Source organism: Orcinus orca, chromosome 11 (assembly GCF_937001465.1).
Source record: "Orcinus orca chromosome 11, mOrcOrc1.1, whole genome shotgun sequence".
In the NCBI taxonomy this organism is placed as follows: domain Eukaryota; kingdom Metazoa; phylum Chordata; class Mammalia; order Artiodactyla; family Delphinidae; genus Orcinus; species Orcinus orca.
The window spans coordinates 36,374,382-36,398,446 of record NC_064569.1 but is presented as its reverse complement, the minus strand read 5'-3'; the positions used below and the strand labels follow the sequence as shown (position 1 = coordinate 36,398,446).

The 24,065-nt window shown below is 41.9% G+C and overlaps 1 protein-coding gene across 3 annotated transcripts in view; it reads right to left on the bottom strand.

Annotated features, from left to right (window-relative positions):
• The window catches only part of ANO6 (anoctamin 6), a 202,620-nt gene that overhangs the window by 104,624 nt on the left and 73,931 nt on the right, over nucleotides 1-24,065 (bottom strand). For all 3 annotated transcript variants that reach the window (XM_033436509.2, XM_004274428.3, XM_033436508.2), the window contains one exon: nucleotides 18,954-19,033. In XM_033436509.2, the coding sequence (XP_033292400.1) occupies nucleotides 18,954-19,033 (80 nt within the window). The remainder of the gene's footprint in view (nucleotides 1-18,953; nucleotides 19,034-24,065) is intronic.

Below are 24,065 nucleotides of genomic sequence, written 5' to 3'. Positions count from 1 at the left end.
AGTGGCTGCACCAAGTTACATTCCCACCAACAGTGCAGGAGGGTCCCTTTCTCCACATCCTAACCAACATTTGTTATTTGTGTTCTTTTGGATGACAGCCATTCTGACAAGTGTGAGATGATCTCTCATTGTGGTTTTGATTTGCATTTCCCTGATGATTAGCAATGTTGAGCATTTTTTCATGTGCCTGGGCAGCTATCTGTAAAAGAAGGAACTTAGAACGTTCTCTAACACCACATACAAAAATAAACTCAAAATGGATTAAACACCTAAATGTAAGACTGGATACTATAAAACTCCTAGAGGAACACATAGGCAGAACACTTTTTGACATAAATCGCAGCAATATCTTTTTGGATCCGTCTGCTAAAGCAAAGGAAAAAAAAGCAAAAATAAACAAATGGGGCCTAGTTAAACTTTAAAAAGCTTTTGCAAGGACAACCTACTGAATGGAGAAGGTCTTTGCAAATGACATGACCAGTAAGGGGTTAATATCCAACATATATAAACAGCTCATACAACTCAACATCTAAAAACAAACAATCCAATTAAAAAGTAGGCAGAAGAACGGAATAGATATGTTTCCAAAAAGGAAATGCAGAAGACCAACAGCACGTGAAAAATGCAAGACAGGCTTTTAATACACAAAAGTTCACTGAAACAGTTTTGCATTCCACGTCACAAGCAATCTTTAAGAAACTACCAGTTGTTGAGTTTTAATGTGGTTTCAAAGAAGAATATCGACAATTACCGGAAAAGGCTTTAAAATACTCCCCTGTTTTCTACCTACCTATCTGTGTAAGGCTGTATCTATTTCATATACTTCAACCAAAACAACATATTGCAACTTTTAACTGAAGTTAAAAGAAGCAAATAGAAGAATCAGCTGTCTTCTCTTAAAGAGATCTGTAAAATACATAAAATAATGCCACCCTCTTACTAATGTTTTTGTTTTAGAAAAGTCACTTTTCATAAAATATTTATTTTAATGTATACTGAGTTTATTATTGGTTATGTTTAAATGAATTAAGAGTTTTTTCAGTTTAAGTTATAATATTATCAATATATAATATTGATAGGTATATCCACATAAAATGCTCTTTGGAGTCAATACTTTATTAAGGGTATAAAGTGTAAGAATATAAAAAGTTTAGAACTGTTGTTCTACAGCATTCATTTTAGCTCTTAATTTTGCATTATATAAATTGTAATAGTATGATACAATATACATAGTATAATGTCATCTAACTATTTTTGTGTATACATACTATAATTTTAATTGGATTATAATAATGAAGGAAAAAAACCTGTTTTTAACCTATAACACCTAGGGAAGTAAGACAACAGATACTTGCTGAACTGACGTGAGATAACATATTCAAGTCAAAGGGTTTAACAGAACCATTTTATTCAAGTTCTACAAAGGTTCAGTCTTGTCAGTTTCCAAAGGCTGTTCCACATGGTCTGGAAAATTTAAGACCACACTCCACCCCAATGCGGTTGTCAGTTACTATATTCCATTAACGTTTTGAATGGCTATGCTGTCCCATCGAAGTAAAGTATTTTCCCCTATCTCTGCACCTGTAGTTCCCACTTCCTAGAAGCTCCCTCTCTCCCTTTTCCATGGCTCACGCCATAAAGAGGCATGACCTCTTTATGACCTCCTGATCTTCCCGGTAGCTTAGGTCCCCCCCTCACATTCTCTCAGAGCACCTTATACTCGTCTTTAAATGTCACATCTCACAATTTTAATTGTCTAATTATTTATGTAATTATTTGATTAATGTCCATCTCACTAGACTATATGCCCCAAGGGATATTTCAATGACATTTCTCAATTGTACCTACTTAACAGGGTTATAGAAATATTAACTAGATAAATATTATTAAATAAATCAACTGAAATTAATTAACCCTTTATCCTATGACATTTAGTAGTATGATAGCTAAAGCAACAGGGGGGAAATTCCATTACACATCACAGAAGAAACGAATCGGTGTGATTTCTGTTTCTAAAGGAACTGCTCAGAGAGTAAATCATGGGTGGCACAAGTGGGAATGGGGAGATGGGAGAGTCCAGGGAAGAAAGGTGGCAGCCTATTCTCAGTGGGGAGCAACAGACATGAGGAGAAAGGGACAGGCTGAATCAGCAGGTCGGAAACAAGGGATTGGGAGGATTCTCAGGTTTCCGGCTTGAGCAGCTGACAGGATGGAGATTACCAAAATTCAGAAAACTGGAAGGGAAATATGATTAGGAGGGGAAGACTAAGAATCTGTTAGATTTTCAAGTGTCGACACTAGGGGGCTGGGGTTGAGAGGAGAGATCTAAGGCTACAAGTATAAACTTGGGAGCTGTTAACACAGAGCTTGCAATTGAAGCTGAGGAAGTGAGTGTGAGAGCAGCTGGTGAGCAGAGAGAAGCTGGGGCGAGCTCGGAGGACATGTGACAGATAGGAGGGACTTGGGTGTAAGAGGAAGGGACAGCAGGAAGGTAGACAGACAAGTGGCTGGAAAGATGGTGAAGTGGCCAACCACAGGGTAAACTTTGATCTCCTCCTCCCTCACTTCTGTCTTTCTCTCTCCCTTCCCACCTTCCCAGCCTCCACCCACCCTGCACCAGGACTACCAGAGTAGGTTACTAACTAGACAGCTTGCGTTGTTTCTCCTTCGGATGCCTCCTGGATCCTCCTGCCAGAGTGATCTCTCTCTGGCTGCACTGTCCAATATAGTAGCTACTAGCTGCATGGGGCTATTTAATTTACATGAATTAAAATGAAACAGAATTACAAATGCAGTTCTTCTGTCTCACTAGCCACATTTCAAGTGCCTCCACAACCAGGTGGAGCTAAGTGGGCAGCAAAGACACAGAACAGACGAAAACATGGTCAGAGAAAGTGCCGCCGCTACAGATTCGCTTTGTCTTTTCAGTTCAAGAGTCCAAACCCTTAGTTGGAGACCGCTACATTCCACCCTAAACCTTTTTTTTAACTTCATCTCCTCCCACTCCCCTAGATCAGCTCTGTGCTGGATACAAACTGGGCACACCTCACTCTTTCCCACTTTCATTTACTGGCATAGGTCATGCTATTAGGATACCTTCCTGTAGTGTATCCACTGGGATGGTTAGGTTTGTGCATTGGTTTGCCTGGGCTTTAATTCCCAGTTATGCAATGAAACACGAATCTAAGAGTTGCTATGCACGTATTTTGTAGATGTGGTTAACATCTGCAATCAGATGACTTTAAGTAAAAGAAATGATCTGAGTGGGACTCATCCAATCAGTTGACTGGCCTTAAGAGAAAAACTAAGGCTTCTCCGAGAAAAAGAAATTCCACCTCTGGACTGCAGTGTCAACCCTTGCCCAAGAGCTTCCAGCCTGCCCTTCCTGCCACTGTGCTCCACAGATTAGAATCCACATTTGTGGAAGCAGGTTCCTTGAGATAACTCTCTTTAATAAATATTTCTCTGCATGTGTGTATTAATATAGATATATATGTGTGTACATATGTGTACACACATGTATAGATATATTTCTATACACATGTGTACACGTGTGTTTATGTGCATGATCCTACAGGTTCTGTTTTCTGGTAAAACCTCGACTGGTACAGATTTCAGTACTTAATGAAATGTACCCTTCAAGGTTGCAATATATACCACCTTCTTCAAAAATACAAACCTGATTTTTCAAAGACAATGATTTTTGACCTGGCTGCACACTTGAGTCACCTCTGTAAACTTTTATAAACATATTCAGGTTCTTTATATACACATATGCAAGAGTAAGATTAGTACATGAAGGTGGAGCTTGGGCCTTCACGTTTTACAAGAGTTTCTCCAGTAATTCTAATGCACAGCCGGATTGAGAACTACAGTCCAAACTGAACTCCTCTGGAATCTCTGCTGTAAGTGCCCCTGGAAATCATCAAACACAGCACACTGTCTTACATTCTTTCAACCAACCAACCAACCAACCAGCATCAGTTGCATGACTAACATCTGTCAGATGATAATACAATGTGCAGGGGACAGAGGCATCAGTAATACCCACTCTTGGTCTTGAGGGTAAACACTGAGATATGCTGCTTGGTATTATCCCTTGAAGTACACTGATTAATGAATATTACGTGATGGAATAGACAAAAATTTTACTGTAGAATTTAGTGAAGCTGATAGTGGTTTATTCAAAATAGCACATAAATAGCTCTTATTTCTAGTTCAGCAAGGGTTAGTAAGTGGCTCTACATGTTTATTAACAGACTGTACCATTGATATTTTGTAATAATGCCAGGTATGATTAATTCTCAACCCATTGATAATCTGGTAGGTACCTACGTGCCTGTAACTACTTTCTCAGGAGCATAAGTCACAAATGCTCCTGTGCGCTCTTCTAAGGAGAGCAGCACTAATTCCTGATGCAAACACAGTCTGATTTCATGTGCAAGGGAACAGGAAGGGTTTGGCTGGGCTGAACAATGTGGGGTTGTGGCCATTTCATGGCTAGCTAGCCCTGTGCCTGCAATGTGCTTTGCCAACTATAAGCCAATCCATAAATGTCAGGTAAGAATTCTCACTGTATTATTATTCTATGAACATGCTTTTCAGATAGCTAAAATGCTTTTCAATCTCTGTGTAGTCACTGAACAACACTCCTGTGAGGAAATCTACCGCTGATTTTTCTGCTTTTTATTCATGAGAAGACTGAGGTCCTAAAAGGAAAATCGACTTTTTTCCCAAGGGTCTGAGAGCAGAGTCGAGTAGGGACAGAGGGCTCTGATCCCCTGGAATTCTATCCATGCTCAGCTTCCTGGGGGCACTTCTAGAAGAACTTTCCCTCACAGAAAAGAAATTTTTTTTTTTTAGAGTAAAAACGCTTTTCAAAGTCACAGAAGTGCCTCCTCTCGTTTGCCTCTCTTCTTCCTCTTTCACAAGACAGTTTACTTTTTAAAAACACTTAAGGCTAATGAAAGTGCATGAAAGGGTGGTGATACCATTAGCATCACTAGATGATCTGTCAAAATTTTCATTATGTGTTTTTATTCTAAGGGATTTGGACTCTGCAGTCAAATTTTGCTCCAGCTAGAAGTATGGCCCTGACTTGATATATTCTAATTCATACTAACATCGTAAAGATTCGTATTATTGGTTTGCCCACTATAATTAATGAAAATGCTCTTTGGTAGTTATTACGATCTGTCAGATCACATTAATCTACATTTTGAAAAGTGACTTGGGAGAAGGAACCATAAACGCACTTTCTCTTTGAAGGAGCCATTAGGGTTTTCAGGGTAAAAGCAGATTTATAATTTTTGGGTTTTGGTTTTGTTTTAACCAGAGACAGACTTAATACATTTGAAACTTATAGTAAAAATGCACTTATTATTATTGTTGTTGAAATAAGGAAAACTACAGTTAACTATTGGGACTTCAGGAATAAAAGAATTTTAAATCATTTTTCCAAAGCCTCTAAGCCTTCCAAATTAATGAAGAGTTGGGAGGAACAGCTGCAGTTGAAATCTCACTGGGCTCCCCCTTCTCAATTTTCTAGGAATACTGTGAATTCATATTGTGTATACATTTCCACCAAGTTCTGTGTTTCTCTTTAAATTTTTATTTCAACTTTTTATTAACGCTGCTTTTAGGTCATGGCATGGTCAGGTCATTTACCAGCAGACTCTCAGCTTTAACTCAATTCTTTTGCTTCTGTGGGCTTTTTTGGCCATAACTGTGATATGCTTCTAGATGACTTATAATCAAATGAGTTCCATGGTAAATACTGATATTACATCTTTGTTCAGAGTGCCCTCAGAATGCCCAGGGCTCCCTGCTTTCCTCATGCGTGTTTTTGTCAAATTAACTTTGACATTCCCCAGATAGCAGATAGCTCGCTGAATTTCAAATGGGATGCATTGTGGGGCAGGAATTCACAAAGCATGCTACAGTCAAGGGTTTCTGAAAATAGGGGAATAAAACCAGGTAGAAGGAACACTGTTACGTGGAGGAAAGGGTTTTAATCAATTACATAATTTGGCAGGTTGAATGAGGGAAATATAAAATGAAATGAAAGCAACTCAAATTCATCTGTGAGCCACATATAACTGACTGAAGTAGTATGTTCCCGGAAACATCCTCTTTCCCTCCTTCCCCGCTTTCCATCAACTACTACGACTGAACTACATTCGGTCCTGCTGCACATGAAACATGCATGCCCTTCCTTTCCTCCCGCACTGGCTCGTTCAACCATTCATCATCTCCTGCCTAGACTGTTATCCAGTACGTCTGTATGTGAACTACTCCAAGGAACTAAGGTAGTTTAATTATGAGAACGTCTTTCCACTGAAATGAAATCTGTCTGCCTATATATACCTCGTATCCATGAGTCTTAATAGCATATTTTGCACCTTCATCCACCTACTACCATTGTCAAATATTTAAAGTTGTTGTCATGTTCTTGCCTGTGTCAGGATCCACCACCACGCTCATCTTTCTCCTCTCAGTATGCTTCCCCTTAAAATGGAGCACCCAGACTGGCAGGTGGCTTTACCAATACTGAACAGGAGAAGCTTAGTACTGTCTTGGTTCTGAACACATAGGTACGAATGCAACCCAGATTTGCATAAACTTTCGGACACTGTTATTACATGCTCGATTCATACTGAGTTGAATTAACCAAATACCTAACCTCTTCATGTGATCAGTCATGAGCCTCAGCTCTTATGATCTTTCCTCAGGCGGATGATCTTTATGAATTAGGCACAAGAGCTGACTTTAATTCATATTGATTTTTGTCTCCTCTAGAAATTCATTTCCATCCATTATTCCAGAGTCTTGGTAAGATCAGTTACCCAGATAAGCACACTCTCACTAGGCACACATTTCTTCATTCTGTACTTAAATGCGATTTTTCCCCACACATCTTGCTAAACTCAAAACACAAAATATCTGTGGCTTTCTCCTGTTCTACAAGCCTAATCATGCCCATTAAAAAAAAAAAAAAAAAAGGTGACGTGCTCTCAGTTTGACATGACTTATTTTTACTGAACTTATGTTGGTTCCTGATGACCTTTTCTTTTTTTTAACATTCACAACCCATCTGCTTAAAAAAAAAAAAAAAAACTCAGCTGTTATATCCCTGGAGATTAATGCTCCAGCTTCAATATCTCCATTTATCAGAAACAGTCTATGCCCAGCTTCCACTCTAACCCCACCCCTTTTGAAAACTGTCACATTTGTTCCTCCCGCTACTCTTCTGGCACCTGTCCTGGTCCCCACATCACCTCAAGATGACCAACTGTGGTCCCATGAGCAAATTTATAAGCTCTTTTAATACCCTACTGGATACACAATTTTTCTAGTCAGGAAATTTAATTCCTTTGGAATAATTGTATTCCTTTCCAAAACTGTCTCGTGCAGCATGGACCTCTATAGCCCCTTACCAGGACTTGAACCATTTCAATCTAAAGATCACCTTCATTAGCAGAAAAGACAAAAGTTGTAATAGAGAAGCTGATAAGCTCTTTTCTTCTCTGTCATCTTGTACCATTAGATTGTTTTCCTCAGGTTTGGGACCCACCACTGCTTCTTTAAGGCCTAACACAACTCAGAATCAATCCTTTTCTCTTTCACTTATGACGCCAAGCATTTGTTCACAAGCCTCAACTCACTCACTCACTCTGCACTTTAGTTTTATTCACACTTTTTTAGTAATAATGGAAAAAAAATAAGATTGGAGTGTTCCAAAGGATTCGTGCTAATGCACAGAATGATAATTTGTTAGCACTCTGCGTTCAACTGGCTTTAGCTAATCTGGCCTGGCTGGGCCTAGAAGCCTACTCACCATTTATGACTGTTTCTCTGGGAAAACACATCCTGCATTCCAAAAACGTGACTCGGAGAGAAATTTCTGAGATCTTTGCGTCTTGGACTGCCTATTTTTGCTCCTACCCCCCAATCCTAACAAATCCACAAATGTAGCTTCTGAATCAGCCACGTGAAACAGATGAGTAGGTCCCCCTTCCCCATATTCAGGCAAAGCACCATCACCTTGTTCTCCTGAATGCACAAAAAGCTTTCAACGCTGAAATGCCCTGTGAATTCTTACCACAAAAAAATGGGCCAATTTAGCAATGCTTACTATCCAGTTTATCTTTGATATCATTTCTCTTTCTGAGCCTCCTTTTGCTAAATTAATGTTCCTTTGTCTGGTTCCCCCCACCACCTTTTAAAAAAAATTTTATTGGAGCATCGTTGATGTACAATGTTGTGTTAGTTTCAGGTGTAGAGCAAAGCGAATCAGCTATACATAATTTTTCAGTTTCTTTTCCCATATAGATTATTATAGAATAGTGAGCAGAGTTTCCTGTGCTATACAGTAGGTCCTTATTAGTTATCTATTTTATGTATAATAGTGTGTATATGTTAATCCCAATCTCCTAATTTGTCACTCTCCCCCACCCCTTTCCCTTTGGTAACCAAAAATTTGTTTTCAAAATCTGTGAGTCTGTGTCTGTTTTGTAAATAAGTTCATTTGTATCACTTTTATTAGATTCCACACGTAAGTGATATCATATGATATTTGTCTTCTCTGACTGACTTACTTCACTTAGTATGATAATCTCTAGGTCCACCCATGTTGCTGCAAATAGCATTAATTCATACTTTTTTATAGCTGAGTAACAGTCCACTGTATATATGTACCACATCTTCTTTATTCATTCTCCTGTCGATGGACATTTAGGTTGCTTCCATGACCTGGCTACTGTAAATAGTGCTGCAATGAACACTGGGATGCATGTATCTTTCCAAATTACGGTTTTCTCTGGGTATATGCCCAGGAGTGGGATTGCAGGATCATATGGTAGTTCTATGTTTAGTTTTTTAAGGAACCTCCATACTGTTCTCAATAGTGGCTGCACCAATTTACATTCCCACCGACAGTGTAGGAGGGTTCCCTTTTCTCCACACCCTCTCCAGCATTTATTGTTTGTAGACTTTCTGATGATGGCCATTCTGACCCGTGTGTTACCACACTGTAGTTTTGATTTGCATTTCTCTAATAATTAGTGATGCTGAACATCTTTTCATACGCTTTTTGGCCATCTTTATGTCTTCTTTGGAGAAATGTTTCCTTTTTTAGTTGTGTTTCTTTTCCGTTTTAGTTTAGTGAAGTTAGTGCCATAAAGTTACAAGGCAAAGCCACCCTATTCCTCTGTTTATAGAAGGCACAAGAGTGTAAGTCCAAATAAATAAATACTTGAACGGAAGAGTCCTGCTTTATCCCCAGTCTTCTGGATCCTGAAGATCGTTGGAGTTCGAGGCAGACTTTGGGACTTAAGTTGGGTTTCTTGGGATTCACAAGGAAGACCTTGGACTGACCATAAAATAAACCTTATTCTCTCTCAATAGCCCCAGCACCAATTCAGTTGCCTCAGGGACGTTTAGACCAGAAATAACCAAAATGAAGTCTGGATTTGTGGTGGTGTGGGGGGGAAACAAAGATGAAAATGGATCCTTGAGCCTACTTTTAAAGAAAACTTGACCAACCACTTTGAATCAAAACATGAAAACAAAAATCTACAGACCCATAGGCAGTTGGCTCTGATTTTTCTCAGACCATTCCCATGTCAGGAAAAAGAAGTAAGATTGACGTTCTCCTGGTTCTATGTGCCACTTTCAGAGTATTACTCTCCAATGTTCTTGGAGGAAGAAAAACAGTTCCATGTAGGTCCATGCAAGTAGAATATACCCCTGGAGTTTCCCAGAGCCTAGCATCTCCTATTTCCCAGCTGCTGCTACTGGTTCATTGAAAATCTGGCCCTGGCTCACATTTCCCTCTCTGTTCCAAGTCCTCCATCAGACAAGAAGCACACCTGCATCCACAGACATGACCAGTGCACCTTGGTCCGTCAGTAGATTGACCCCTTATGTCCAACAGTCTCCCTTTCATGCATTAACGGCCATGGTCCCGTCCAGGACCTTGTTATCACTTGAAAATCTTCCATTTCAAAGTTACTTACTCAAGAATCCCTCTTTCTGAAGACACCATCATCTTCTCATTTTACAGTGACCTCAGAGGCCCCATGACTTTTTCTAATCAGTCTGCAGATCCTCTTTTTCTTCCCTCCCCTCCTTTTTTAAGGTTACACTTCCCAGGTCATCCTTTCAGTAACACTCTTGCCAGAACTCTTTCCATCATGCCCGTCGAGCAAAGCCCCAGCTCTGGCTGCAGCCCACTATGCCCTTTCTTGGTGTCTGAGTGATGCCGGAGAAAGCCACAGCAGGGCAGCTTGGTATCATTGCAGATTCAGGCCCCTCAGCCCTACAGGGGCCCTCACTACTTCCCAGAAAGCCTAGCACTTTTTCTAGGTTTCTCCAGGTCTGACCGGGTCCCTGACCTGGTCGTGCTCAGTGTTCTCTTCACTCTCAGCAGCTGAGAATTGAAGGTGTCAGATGGGAACTCCCTCAGCTTCTCTCCATCGGGTCCATAAACCAAGAGCATCTGCCCTCCGCACCTGTGCCTGCCTGAGACGCTGCTCCTCCTACCTAATGAGGACTCCTCCACATCTATAAACCATTCCACGGCCTTTCTCAAGGCAGCTCTCTCCTCCAGAGCAGGGGTCCCCGACCCCCGGGCCATGGACCAGTGCCAGTCCGCGGCCCATGAGGAACCGGGCCGCACAGCAGGAGGTGAGCAGCGGGCGAGCCAGGGAAGCTTCATCTGCCGCTCCCTACTGCTCCCTACCGATCCCCACCGCTCACATTACCGCCTGAACCATCGCCCCCCACCCCGTCCGTGGAAAAATGGTCTTCCAAGAAACTGGTCCCTGGGGCCGAAAAGGTTGGGGACTGCTCCTCTAGAGTCACCTGTTCCCCTCACACGGATACTTCCTAGCAACATGTAAATGTGTGCAAGTCTCTCCACTTGACAGAAGGTAGTCATCCCTGGCCCTCATAATTCTCCAGTTTTCTCTCATTCGCTAGCCCTTCAAACTCGTTCCTTGATAGAGAGGTCAGTATTTTCTACTTCCTTTTCTCCTTCTCATTCCATAATCCACTCTAATCTGGATTAAAGTAGCGTCCTCAACACTCCTGGGGAGCAGCCCTCTCAGAGGACACCTGTGACCTCAATGCCTTTTCTTTATTCATCTCACTCAGTGGTTGTCAAATGGGGACCATTTTGGTGATGTCTGGAGATATCTGGTGATCACAACGGGGGAGAGGGTCCTTTGCACCTCATGGGTAGAGGCCAGGGACGCTGCTAAATATCCTACAATGCATAGGACAGCCTCCTACAACAGAGAAATCCAGGCCAAAATGTCAGCGGTGCTGAGGTTGAGAAATCTTGACATGATGATCCCTACGCAACACCTGAAACTACTCATCACTTCGTCTGTTTCTCAGCTTCTATCCTCTCACTCTCCAGATTTTCCTCCTACCTCTCTGGTGTTCTCCTTCTGCAGCTATCTATTGACTCCTGAGTCACTGCCCCTTATTCCTTGGAGATTTAAGCCTTGGTTCACTGTTACTTCTCCAACACACTACTCCTGACATAATCCTTGGGGCTCTCCTTATCCACATATATAATCCTTCTCACACCCTGTCTGTGCAAATCCACCCTGCCTCAGCCCAAAATTCCAGTGCTCATAGCCCAGACCTGGTCTGTACCACTTACTACTCCTCCCTCAGTTATAAACATCTGACTCTCCAACTACCACCTCCTATTTTTTCAGCTCATGCTCTTCAATACCCCAAACTCCAAAAATTACCAAACCCCACTAGGGTAGAAATCTATTGATCCTATTGCCCCACCTTCCTCATGTCTGTGGTCCTCTGCTCTTGCAAACACCCTGCAACTCTCTTACCCTTGTCTTGCTTTGCTGAACTGACCTGGAGAAACCCCCAAACAGGTAAATCAAACTCTGCCTGCTCCACACCTACTCCCCCAAGCTGGACTTAAATGGGAAAAGCAACTAACCTCAAGTGGGCTCTTAGGGCTGCCAGGCAATCATGTTCCATTACCCAGTGCGTTCACTCTCAGATGACTGTCTCATACCTTCTCTCTCTTCAGATCTCTTCATCTCTCTTCCTTCCTCAATCTTAGCTAATGGCTTTTTCCCCATTTCATTGATAAACGAGAAGCAGTCGAGAAAAAACTTCAACAAGCTCCTACTAGCAGATCTATTGACCTAATCCCACCTGGGTCCTAATACACTGGCTTCCCTCCTACTTCTAAGAATGAACTGTCTCTAAAGCTCTAGGTGGATGCCCACTTCTCCTCCCATAAGGAGGAGATTCCATCCCCTTCTTGCCCTCTCAAGGTCATCACTCCAGAAATTCTTCCCCCTCACTCCTGCCTTTTCAAAGTTTCTCTCTCTACTGGATTATTTCCATCACTTTACAAACAACCATTCCTGCCATCTTAAAAAAACTAACTAGATAAATTTTAAAACTCTTTTCAACCTAACGCCTTTGCAGATAATACCCCCTTTCTCTGTATTCTTGTTCAGCAAGAACTTTTGAAAGTGTTATCTAAATGCCAGTATCCAATTCCTCTTCTCCCATTCCATTTTGAATCCTCTCTAATGAGCTTCTGGGTCCCCAGCACTCAGCTGAGACCTCTCTTTGTCAAGGTCTCTGCCATATTGCTAAATCCAACCACCCATCCTCATCAGCATCATTTGGGCATTCCTTCCTACTTTATACTTTCTTCCTTTGGCCTCCAGTACTCTCCTTGTTTTTCGCCACCTCACTGGTTCCTCCTTCTCAGTCTCCTCTGCTGATGCTTCCTCCTCTCTCCCTGACCTGTAAACACTTGAACCCCCCCAGGGCTCAGGCCAGGATTTCTTCCTGATTCATCTCACTCCCTCCCTTGCTGCTCATCTCCAGTCCCATAGCTTTAAATACTGTTCGTGTGCTGACAACTCCCAGGTCTCTAGCTAGATCCTTTCCTTGAACTTGGACTGGATGTCTCAAGCTTGACATACCCAGAACAGAATTTTGATTTTCCTCTGAAGAGTCTCCCTTCCAGCTGTTCCTTCCATAGTCTTCCAGGTCAAAAATCTTGGGAGTCATCCTTGATTGCTCTTTCTCGCACACCTCACAGCTGATCTGTCAAAAAATCCTGTTGGTTCTACCTTCAAAACATTACCGAGAATTTGAGTATATCTCACTGCTGCCATAGTTAACACTCAGGACCAAGCCACCACCATCTGTCACTTGGATTCCTGAGAAGCCCAATAGACCTTCCTGCTTCTGCTCTGTTCCACCATACTGTTCTCACAATAGCCAAAGTGATCCTGCTAAAACTAGGTGAGGTCAGGTAAAGTCACCCTTCTGCTCAAAACCCCCCAGTTTATCTTGCCAAGGGTTACCCTTGAGAACTAAAATATTGCCTGCCATATCAGTAAACAAAGGTTGTTGCTTCACATTGCAGCCGCCTGGACGGTGAGCGCTGAGGGAACTCAGGATGGAGACAAACAGGCTGCCCACTGCCAAGCTCATCTAGCAGTCAGCCGCTGCAGCCACCCCCATACAATGCACCTGAGGAGACTGGCCCCCAGATAGCTAAGGTGCGTGTCAAAGGAGTGATTTCAGTGAGCCCAGACTCTTGCATCTTCCCATACATAGAAAAGCAATAAATTCTTTCACCTGAGATAGCTGGTTTTCTTTTCTTAACAGTAATCCTTTGATGTTCTGACTACCTGCTCTTTTGTTGCAAAAACTTCTATATATCCTGGCTTCCCTCCTTGCTTCTTCCGAGCAGTCTCTCAGAGTTATTTGAGATGCTGTCTCCCAGGCTCGAAGTCCTAAGAAAGTCCACCAAATAAAACATAACTCTCAACTTTTAGGTTGTGCATTTTTTTCAGACAACACCCTCAAATAACTTCCCAACTCAAAGTAAAACCAAAGTGTTTACAATCGCCTGTAAAGTCCCCACTAGCTACTATTCTCACCACCCTTCATTCTACTCCAGTCACATTGGCCTCCTTTCCCCAAACCTTCCACCAACTCCCACCTCAAGACCTTTGTTCCTGTTGTTCCCTCTGCCTGGAATGCTCTTCATCTAGTTTTCCAAAGAGTTGGCTCCAGCATCCCTGCTTCAGGTCTTTCCACTGATCACCTTCTCAGTGAGATTTGCCCTGTACACCTTGTTGAAAACTGTAACCAACTCCCTCTGCAACACACACATATAATCCTTCCTTTATTTTTCTCTGAAGGATTTACCATCATCTGACATGTTGTGCTTTATTTATTTTGTGTTTTATGTTTCCCCTACCAAAATGTAAGCTCCACACGTGCAAGGATGTCTTCTGTTTGTCCGCTACAGTGCTTAAAATAGTAGACATCAAATAAAGATTTGTTGACTGAATTAAGATTTTAACTCTTTCTTCAAGGTCACATCTATTTTCATCTAGTTAAAGACAAACAAATTTGAATTTCAGGAAATCAACTGTATTCTCTGTTAAGCAGTATCTTCTCTCAAAAGGGGAGCCAGTTACACAAAATTCCAAATGGCATAAGAATTCTTCCAACCTCCTTCTCTCTGCATAACCATGAGTGCTGAATGAAGGGAACACATTTGCTCCACTTTAATCCTCATCTTCCCGAGTCTCTTTTCCTTTTCTAAATCCTGAGGTTTCTCATCATCTTCCCTGGTTTACCCTGTTGTAATCCTAATATTCTTTTGCCAGCCCAAACTCTATCTTGTTACTTACACCACATTTGGTAGAAGGTAAACAAAGGGAAACATCATCAACTGGCATGAGACAAGAGGCTATAAGAATCCTCCTGCCTCTAAAAAGCCCAGGGAGTCATAAATAAACCTCAAGTTCTGGAAAGGCCGAAAGAGAGGGTATTACTATCGAGACTTAGATCATAAAATGTAATTCCTTAGCCTTCTCTTTCCTTCCACGTGTTCTCATGTTGACTGCAGCCTGGTTTCTATCCAGCGTGCTGCAAGCAGATTCACCGTTGCTAGATCAGAGTTCCTCCCCATACCCCATCCTTCGCCCCATGTATACTCAGGCAATCAGACCCATGTGAGTTCCTGGGTCAGTGCCAACAGAGGCAGGGTTTCTAGAAAGAGCCTTGACCACTACCCAACATTTCCCCCTACTAACCCCTCAATCCCCAGGTTTTTTTCCTACTCCCCGGGGCTTGGGATCAACCTGGGGTCTGCTGGGGCAGTCACGCTGGCTGGGCCCCTGCAGTGACGCCTAGATCACCTTTGCTCTTAACTACATCTGGGATTGGGAGCACTGGTGGGAGCCTGGGATGCCCTACATCTGTGCTGCCATGCTGCAGGACCACCTTTATATGCTCCATCCCCAGGTGGATGGCTCCCCATCCTTGGTTCTAACCAGCTTGGCCAGTGCTGCAGTCTCTACTTCTAGTCTGAACTCCTACAAGTTTATCTGGGTCTCTGGTACTCAGTTCCCAGCCTCACTCTGGTCAATCCCTTTCCTCAGAGTCTGATACCTGTCATCACACACCCCATCTACTTTCAGGGTCCGTGTCCAAAAATGATGGTCACCAATCACATGGGCCCAGAGCATCCGACCATGCCACCGTTTCCTCGACAAGTTCCCTCTTGAACTAACTGCTCTGAAAATTCTAATGTAATGAATTACAGTTCATTGGCACAAGGGAACAGAAAATGTCAGAGAAGATATCAGTGTCAGAGGAAAAAACCAGCATAGCGCTGTACACCTTAAACTTACACTGTGCTATATGTTAATTATATCTCAATAAAACTGGGGAAAAAACGGTATGGGAAAATGTTCAGGATAAAACATTAAGTTAACAAAGCAGGTTATAAAACAGATTTTCATTGTGCTTAAACAAAAAACTGAACCACGACAGAGATGGTTTCCCACCAGAGTGAGATAACCAAGGGACTCTCTGTAAGGTCAGCCCTTAGCCAGGTCCCTTTCACCTTGACCCTCACCCACACATGCACCTCACCTCGGAGTGGGTCTACGTCTAGTTTCAACATGTTCCCAGCTCCTCACAAGCTTTGGGGTGGCAACAACACATGCACCTATGTTCACATCTTCATTCACCTTTTAACATGTCAGCGTGGTTTGGCTAAACTCACCCACTTCAGCCCACAGAGTGGAGCAGACAGTGGGGAGGGGCAACATGTGATCACGGGACAAACTCTGCCCTGCAAGGTGGCCGCTGTCTGCAGGCACATGAGGGATTCACAACAGCATTTCTTTACCCGTGATTTATGTAGACTACACGGCAATACTTTGTCTGACTAGTCACACTACACACTTGAACTGGGAAGGAAACCTTTAATGTACTTATCATGCCATAAGGAGCACTGCTCTCAGGCCTTGTTTCAAACGAAAGAAAAACAAATTCTGAAGGAAACTAATAATGATAAGGATTTTGTCCTCCCTCTTGGCCAAACTATATAACTATATAAATACTATATAAATACAAAACTATATAAATACATTCTGTACAAAAACACTGGGCTCTTCATCCTTCTAAAATCTGAACTATTTGAGGATAAGGCCTGAGTAAACACGGTCTACGCCTTGCTTTATTTCAGTTCAACTCAGCAAACTGCGGCTGGACCTTCCGAAATGCCACCCGGAGAAGAACAGAAGGCTGATTATCCAGTTCCTTTTATTCTTCTCTCTCTTTTCTGTTTCCAATTTTGCTTTGCCTTTGGGCTCTTTTTTTTTTTTTTTTTTTTGGCATATACATAGTTTATTTTTTATTTTGGGGGGCTCTTTTTGCTCCCAGTTTTGTACTGGTGTCCCTGTTTCTAATTCAAGATTTTGGTTTGGATCACCTTAGCTGACTCTGTCCTGGCATGTGCCCAATCCGCCACCTCCCCAACTGCAGCCACCCATTCTGACCGATGCTGTAACTTTCTGCCTACAAAAGAGGCTTCCCTTAAATATCGGGCCTGAGTCCCCTGAGTACCCTATTCTCAAGGCAGCTTCTATACCTCCGTTTGTTTACCATGGAGACAGCTCGGGAAATACATGTTTACTATGGAACTGGGAGTACATGGGCTACTGTGATGCTGACGAGAAAACACAAGCAGCTATGTACGTGCTACACAAAGATGTGGCAGGCAATGATCATCAGATGTGTGAAAATTTATAAAGCACAAGAAAATCACAGATTCCTCCCTGAATATGATATGAACACACAATCAGAGAAAGATAATAGCCAGGATATAGAGATCTGATATCAACCACACAAATAAGGAAACTGTGATTAACAATTTCAGCATCAGGGCTTCCCTGGTGGCACAGTGGTTAAGAACCCACCTGCGAGTGCAAGGGACACGGGTTTGAGCCCTGGTCCGGGAAGATCCCACAGGCCTCAGAGCAACTAAGCCCGTGTACCACAACTACTGAGCCTGCGCTCTAGAGCCCGCGTGCCACAACTACTGAGCCCATGTGCCACAACTACTGAAGCCCATGCAGCTAGAGGCCCCGCTCCGCAACAAGAGAAGCCACCACAGTGAGAAGCCTGCGCACCACAACAAAGAGCAGCCCTCGCACAGCAACAAAGACCCAACGCAGCCAAAATAAATAAAGCTATTAAAAAAAAAAAAAAAGCAGTTAGAAAATAACAAAACAGAAAAAGGTCAGCTCCATGAGTCTGTACCAATATCATACTCAAACGTGAAATATCTGTGTCAATTCTACTTTGGGGCTGTAACGGCAGAAGTCAGAAAAAAACACAAAACTGCTCTGTTACTTTAAGATGCAGGAATACTGGCGAGCATTCACAATTCTGCTTCACTGAAAATCTCACTGAATATAATAGAGAAGTCATTGAATACTATGTCTTTCCATTATACCCAAGTGATTTTCACAGTAGGCAATCTGCTAGTACACCACGGGAGTCCCACACTTTGAAATAAAATGGCATTGTGGATAGAGTCTCATGTGCCATCCCTTTTCAGTCCAGAGACCTGCCTAGTTTCCTTACTCTTGGCTGAATTGAGGGGACAATCCATAAAGAGTGTGTGGGAAGAGGGAAAGCACATAATGAGGTGGTTTTTTGTTGTTGTTGTTTTTCCGCTATCAATAATATAATTGTGCTCTGCCGATTACTGGAGTGGCGACTATACATCATACTTTGAAAATTAAAAAAAGATTTTTCCATTGCTAAGTTGGTAGACAAGCCATTTGCAGCAGGGGGCAAAAATCAGTAAATCTAGGTGGATCCTGGCATGCTTTCCTTACACATCTGGTGCAATAACATGGTATAGGAATTAGAGACATACTTCTTCCCATCACCCTCTTCAAATAAGCCTAATATAAAACCTATTTAGTAAGGACATTCTCCACCAGGCATCCTATGTGCTTAATTTTCTTTAAACAAGGCATTAATAAAATCACAGTAGCATCTAATAAGATTTTTAATTCCTTGAGGGTAGGAACCATGGCTAATCTTTAATGAGTCTAATTTAGTGAGAGCACTTAGTTCCCTTCTTAGCAGAAACAACCAATAGAATATCCCTAGCCCTACAAGATGTATCCATATAGGTTGTGTTACTGAGGCTCCAGAATGAAAAAGGAATTGGACTGGTCAGTGGACCTGGATGTGCTCAGTAGAGACTGGTTTCCAGAGTTTTTGACAGCAGAAACTGGTAGCAAGGGTGTCAATGAATAAAGGGGGAGTTTCAGACACACAGTGCTATTTTACTGCAGAACAAGTTCCCATTTGCTATTACAAGCAGCGTGAAGAGCGAGCTTACAGTGCATGATGCCAAGACGCTGTAGTTCAGGAACGTGCTCCCCAGAGGACGAGAGCTTTGCACACAGAGTCCTAACAGCGAGGCCTGTGCCAGATCTAGAGCCACTGAAGGCAAGAACTCATTTAAAAACAAAACAAAACAAAAAACCCTCTTTCTCCACTTTGTGAGAAACCTCTAGCTAACTGATACAAATTTAAGATAGAGTGGTAGTACTCACAAACTCCGGGGTTCGGAAATCCTGCTGACTTTCCAGTGATCCAAAACCGGAGACAATTGTCTGTTCAAGGTTTTCCAAGACTGAAAAGAAACAAAAAAACGAATAAATAAATGAGCATGATCTTCCGTTGGCTCACATACTTTTTTTTGCTTTTAAGTCAGCAGCATTGGCTTAACTATTTTTAGCGTCTGTGGCACACTTACAGGTTGACATTATTTAAGGCTTTTGGAAATCAGGACACTCAAAATCTTCAGTAGCTATTTCATCTACTAGACAATGCCACACTTGTAGGATATTAGGTCCTAAAATGCTCTAAGGCTAGATCTACCATGGAAAATCACTTAGCTTCTACATGGAAGGACATGGCAACTAAATGTTATAAAATTCCAGCTCAGGAACACTTTAGCCTATTGATGTTCTTTTTTCTTCCACATGTCAGGGAACTGATGTGGAGTCATTTTAGGGTAGTAACTTTCTGTTTTAAAATCTGTTGACTAGCACTATCTAACAGAAATATACTGGGAGCCAAACAAAATATTCTAGTAGCTACATTAAGAAAGAGAAATAGGTAAAATTATTTTTAGTAGTAAGATTTATTTAACCTGATATACCCAGATTATCATTTCAACATGTGTGTATTCAGTATAAAAAATTATTAGTGAACTATTTTACATTTGGGGGGTATTCTTATACTCACAACACATCTCAATTTGCACTAGCCACATTTCAAAAGCTCAATAACATCATGGGACCAGTGGTTACTACACTGGACAGCACAGTGTTAAGAGGGATAAAGGAACCAAATCCAGAAGGTGGGTTGTTCTGCAAGACACTAGTCTCCTCTTGTAAACACGTTCCTGATGTGAATAAAAGGGACTGTTCCAGATTAAAAGACACCAAGAGAACAAAACAACCATTTGCAGTGTGTGGTTCTGGGTTGGATCCTGGTTTAAACAATCCAGATATAAAAGACTTAAAAACAAACTGCGAAAATTTGAATACTGATTAAGTGTTGGGTTATATTAATATCGATAAGTATAACCACGTAATGGCCATGTAGAAAAATGTTCTTAGTTAAATAAACTTACATAAATAGTCAAATATTATTAAGCATTTAAATAAATATTCTCATTTATCAACAGGTCCAGCCTCTTCAACAAATCAATGACATGAAAAAGGTAGACTGTTAGAGATTTAAAGAGCCCTACGGAACAGAACTCCAACGTGTGTTTTTTCCCACACCACTGAACAATTAATTCAATTCTGACACGAGCTACCTGAAGGTAGCATCAGATTCCACAGTTTATGGGCTCAAGACTGCCCCCATTTCAGATGCCAATCGGAAGTCCATGTTGTCACCTGTGCTTCTGACTAACTGGCTATAAATTGGAGGTTCCCACCACCCTCTCCTCAGGCTCAATTAATTTGTTAGAGTGGCTCACAGAACTCAGAGAAACATTTATTACATTTACCAGTTTAGTATAAAGGATGTTATAAAGCAGGGGTCCTCAACCCCCGGACCACGGACTGGTACCGGTGCCTGGCCTGTTAGGAACCGGGCTGCACAGCAGGAGGTGAGCGGTGGGTGAGCGAGCGAAGCTTCATCTGTATTTACAGCCGCTCCCCATCGCTCACATTACCGCCTGAGCTCCGCCTCTTGTCAGATCAGCGGCGGCATTAGATTCTCATAGGAATGCAAACCCTACCGTGAACTGCACATGCGAGGAATCCAGGCTGCACTCTCCTTGAGACTCTAATGCCTGATGATCTGAGGTGGAGCTGAGGCGGTGATGCTAGCGCTGGGGAGCGGCTGCAAATACAGATTATCATTAGCACAGAGGTTTGACTGCACAGAGACCATAATCAATTGCTTGCAGACTCATATCTAAATTCTATCAGTGAGTGGCAAGTGACGATTAATCTTACGGAGTAGACTGGATATAAGCAACACACTTTGGGTGTCACTGTCTCCCATCACCCCCAGATGGGACCATCTAGTTGCAGGAAAACAAGCTCAGGGCTCCCACTGATTCTGTATTATGGCGAGTTGTATAACTATTTCATTATATATTGCAATGTAATAATAGAAATAAAGCGCACAATAAATGTAATGCCCTTGAATCATCCCAAAACCATCCCCCGCCCCTCCCCCATCTGTGGAAAAACTGTCTTCCACGAAACCAGTCCCCGGTGCCAAAAAGGTTGGGGTCCGCTGTTATAAAGGATACAGATGCACAGCCAGATGAGGAGGTACAGGGGCAAGGTGTGTGGGGAGAGGTGCAGAGCTTCCATGCCCTCTCCAGGCGCCCTGTTCTCCCCACAGCTCCACCTGTTCACCAACCTGAAGCTCTCCAAACCCTGTCCTTTTGGGGTTTTATGGAGGCTTCATTACAGAGGCATGAGTGATTGACGATCAGTGGCCATCGGTAATTGATTCAATTTGCCCCTCTCCCCTACCCCGGGGGTCAGGGGGGTGGGACTGAAAATTTCTACCCTCTAATCACTTGGTGGGTTCCCTGGGCAGCCAGCCCCCCTCCTTTGGTTACCTAGGGGCTGTCCAAGCACCTCATTATCATAACAAAGGGCATCTTTATCCCTCTCATCACGCTGGAAATTCCAAGAGTTTTAAAAAAGGAGCTCTGTGGGAATTCCCTGGCGGTCCAGTGGTTAAGGCTCCACACTCTCACTGCTCCAATCCCTGTCTGGAGAACTAAAACCCCACAAGCTGCGAGGTGCGGCCAAAAAATAATAATAATGAATAAATAAATAAATAAATAAATAAAAAAGGAGCTCTGTGACATGAACCAAGGAAGAACAAATATATATTTCTTATTACAAATCACAATATCACAACCACCATTAGCTATATGTGGTACTCAGCTGGATCTTAACTTGAACAAACCAGCTATAAAGGTTTGCTTTTATCAAAACTAGGGGTGGAAGGTTTGTTTGTATTTATCAAAACTAGGAAGATTGAGTATGGGATAAGCATTAAGTTACGGTAAATTACTTTTAATTTTATGAAGTGTGATGTTAGCTTTGTAGTGACTTTTTAATTGCATATTAATTTTTTTTTAATCCATTAGAGGCTTTCATGAAAGAAGAGACTGGGTTCCTATCAACCCAGAAAAATTCCCTTCAGTGGCCCCAAAGAAAGCTGGGTATGTATAGGTGAGAGTTATGAGATCTCTAAGTGATTGTTTAACAAAACCAAACTATCGGCCAACCACTCAGCTATTTGGCACATCACTAAGAAACATCCCAATATCTGGACTAGACTTCAGGTTCACTCAGAATCTTGCCCACTAAACTCATATCACTGTAAGCCTATGAACTGCAAGAAAGTGCCAGTAGTAAAGAACACAGACAAGTGATTCTAATGCTTCTGAAAAACTGAGTTCATCACAGGACCCCTAAATGTGAACCAGAGCAGAAACAGGAAAGAGATGAGGTGAGCCATGGCTTGCAGAGCTGTGACCAGAGCCGAAATTAAGGTGCTTGCCCCTGAGAACTCCAGGGGCCAGGGGGCGACAGCAAGTACTACACAGTCTGTTACATTCAGCAAGTACTGCATAGTCTGTTACACTCAGGGAATTGTAATAAACTGGTTATTCCAACACCAGAACAAGTTGTCCAAGATAATTACATTCTTGCAGGCCACCTTTAAAACTTGCTAAAATGTGTTTATACTAGTGGCTGTGAGGGTGGGTTTTCAATTGGTGTTTTGCAGCTTGGTTTACAAGTAAGAAGAAAAGACCTTTTTATAGCAGTAAGATAGACACTGATGAAATTGTATCTGTGGTGCTTATGATTCACTTTTTTTTCCTGGCAGAACTAGCAAGTCAGAGAAACATCATACTGCAGGTATTTTTTAAACAAGTACTGTAAACCTGATGGAGTGACTTGACTTTTGCATCTTATCTGGATTCCTTTAGAAAGAGATGCCCAATTTACCTATTATGTATCTGGGGTCAACAGATGGGACAGAGCTGCTGTTGTTGACATTTTTTTTTTTTTTTTAATGAAAGGATAAGCTTAAGAAAGTACAGGGCTTCCCTGGTGGCGCAGTGGTTGAGAGTCCGCCTGCCGATGCAGGGGACATGGGTTCCTGCCCCGGTCCGGGAAGATCCCATGTTCCGCGGAGCGGCTGGGCCCGTGAGCCACGGCCGCTGAGCCTGCATTTCCGGAGCCTGTGCTCCACAATGGGAGAGGCCACAACAGTGACAGGCCCGCGTACCGCAAAAAAAAAAAAAGAAAAAAAAAAAAGAAAGTACAAATTTTGCCTAAACACAGAGGAGAAAGAAGATGTATTGCCCAGATGTTCTATCAAATTAAAGGCATCTATGCAGCTTGACAGGATTTGTGAGAGAAAATATAGAACTATTTATAATTTTAGTTATTCTGTTGGTAATGGAAACTAATAGATTCACTGGTTAATGTCAACACAAAGTAGAACCTGTAAATTTGAGTGAATAAAACAGAAATGGCTTAATTGAAACATCATCCAGGTAGAACAAAGCTGCAGCTGTTGCTCTCATTACCTAATACAGTACTGAGAAGCAAATGGTTTATGATGCTAATATGATAATTATACTTCCCTACTGAGGGGCTCCAGTTACTGTTTGATATTCTCATTTCTGGTAATCTAACACAGTTGAAAAAGTTCATTTCTCAGCAAAAATAAAATAGTCAAAATCTAGGTGACACTTTGAGGGCTTTTTATTAAAATAGCTGCAGAATCAGGAAAAAGATTCTAAAAAGGCAAAAATGTTCATTTAATTTTCTTCTTTATATAAGTCATTTTAAAATGTAATATTTTGAAATGCATTTTTCATATTGCCGTAATACCTCACTTTATACTACAAAAGTACCACCTTGGATGACACCATGATTAGCTCATTTAATTTTGGCACTTGGAATATAAAAAGCATGCGGTACCTCTATGTTATCTGTTCATCACAAAGCTGCTGAGAGAACTGAAAACTGTTTATTCAATGAAAAATCTTTGGTCCTGACATGTTGATATAATTTTGTATGGATGCAATGTGAAAGTTCAACTGGAAGTCAGGTTCAACAAACATTCATTGCCTGGTTTATACATATTTTGCACAG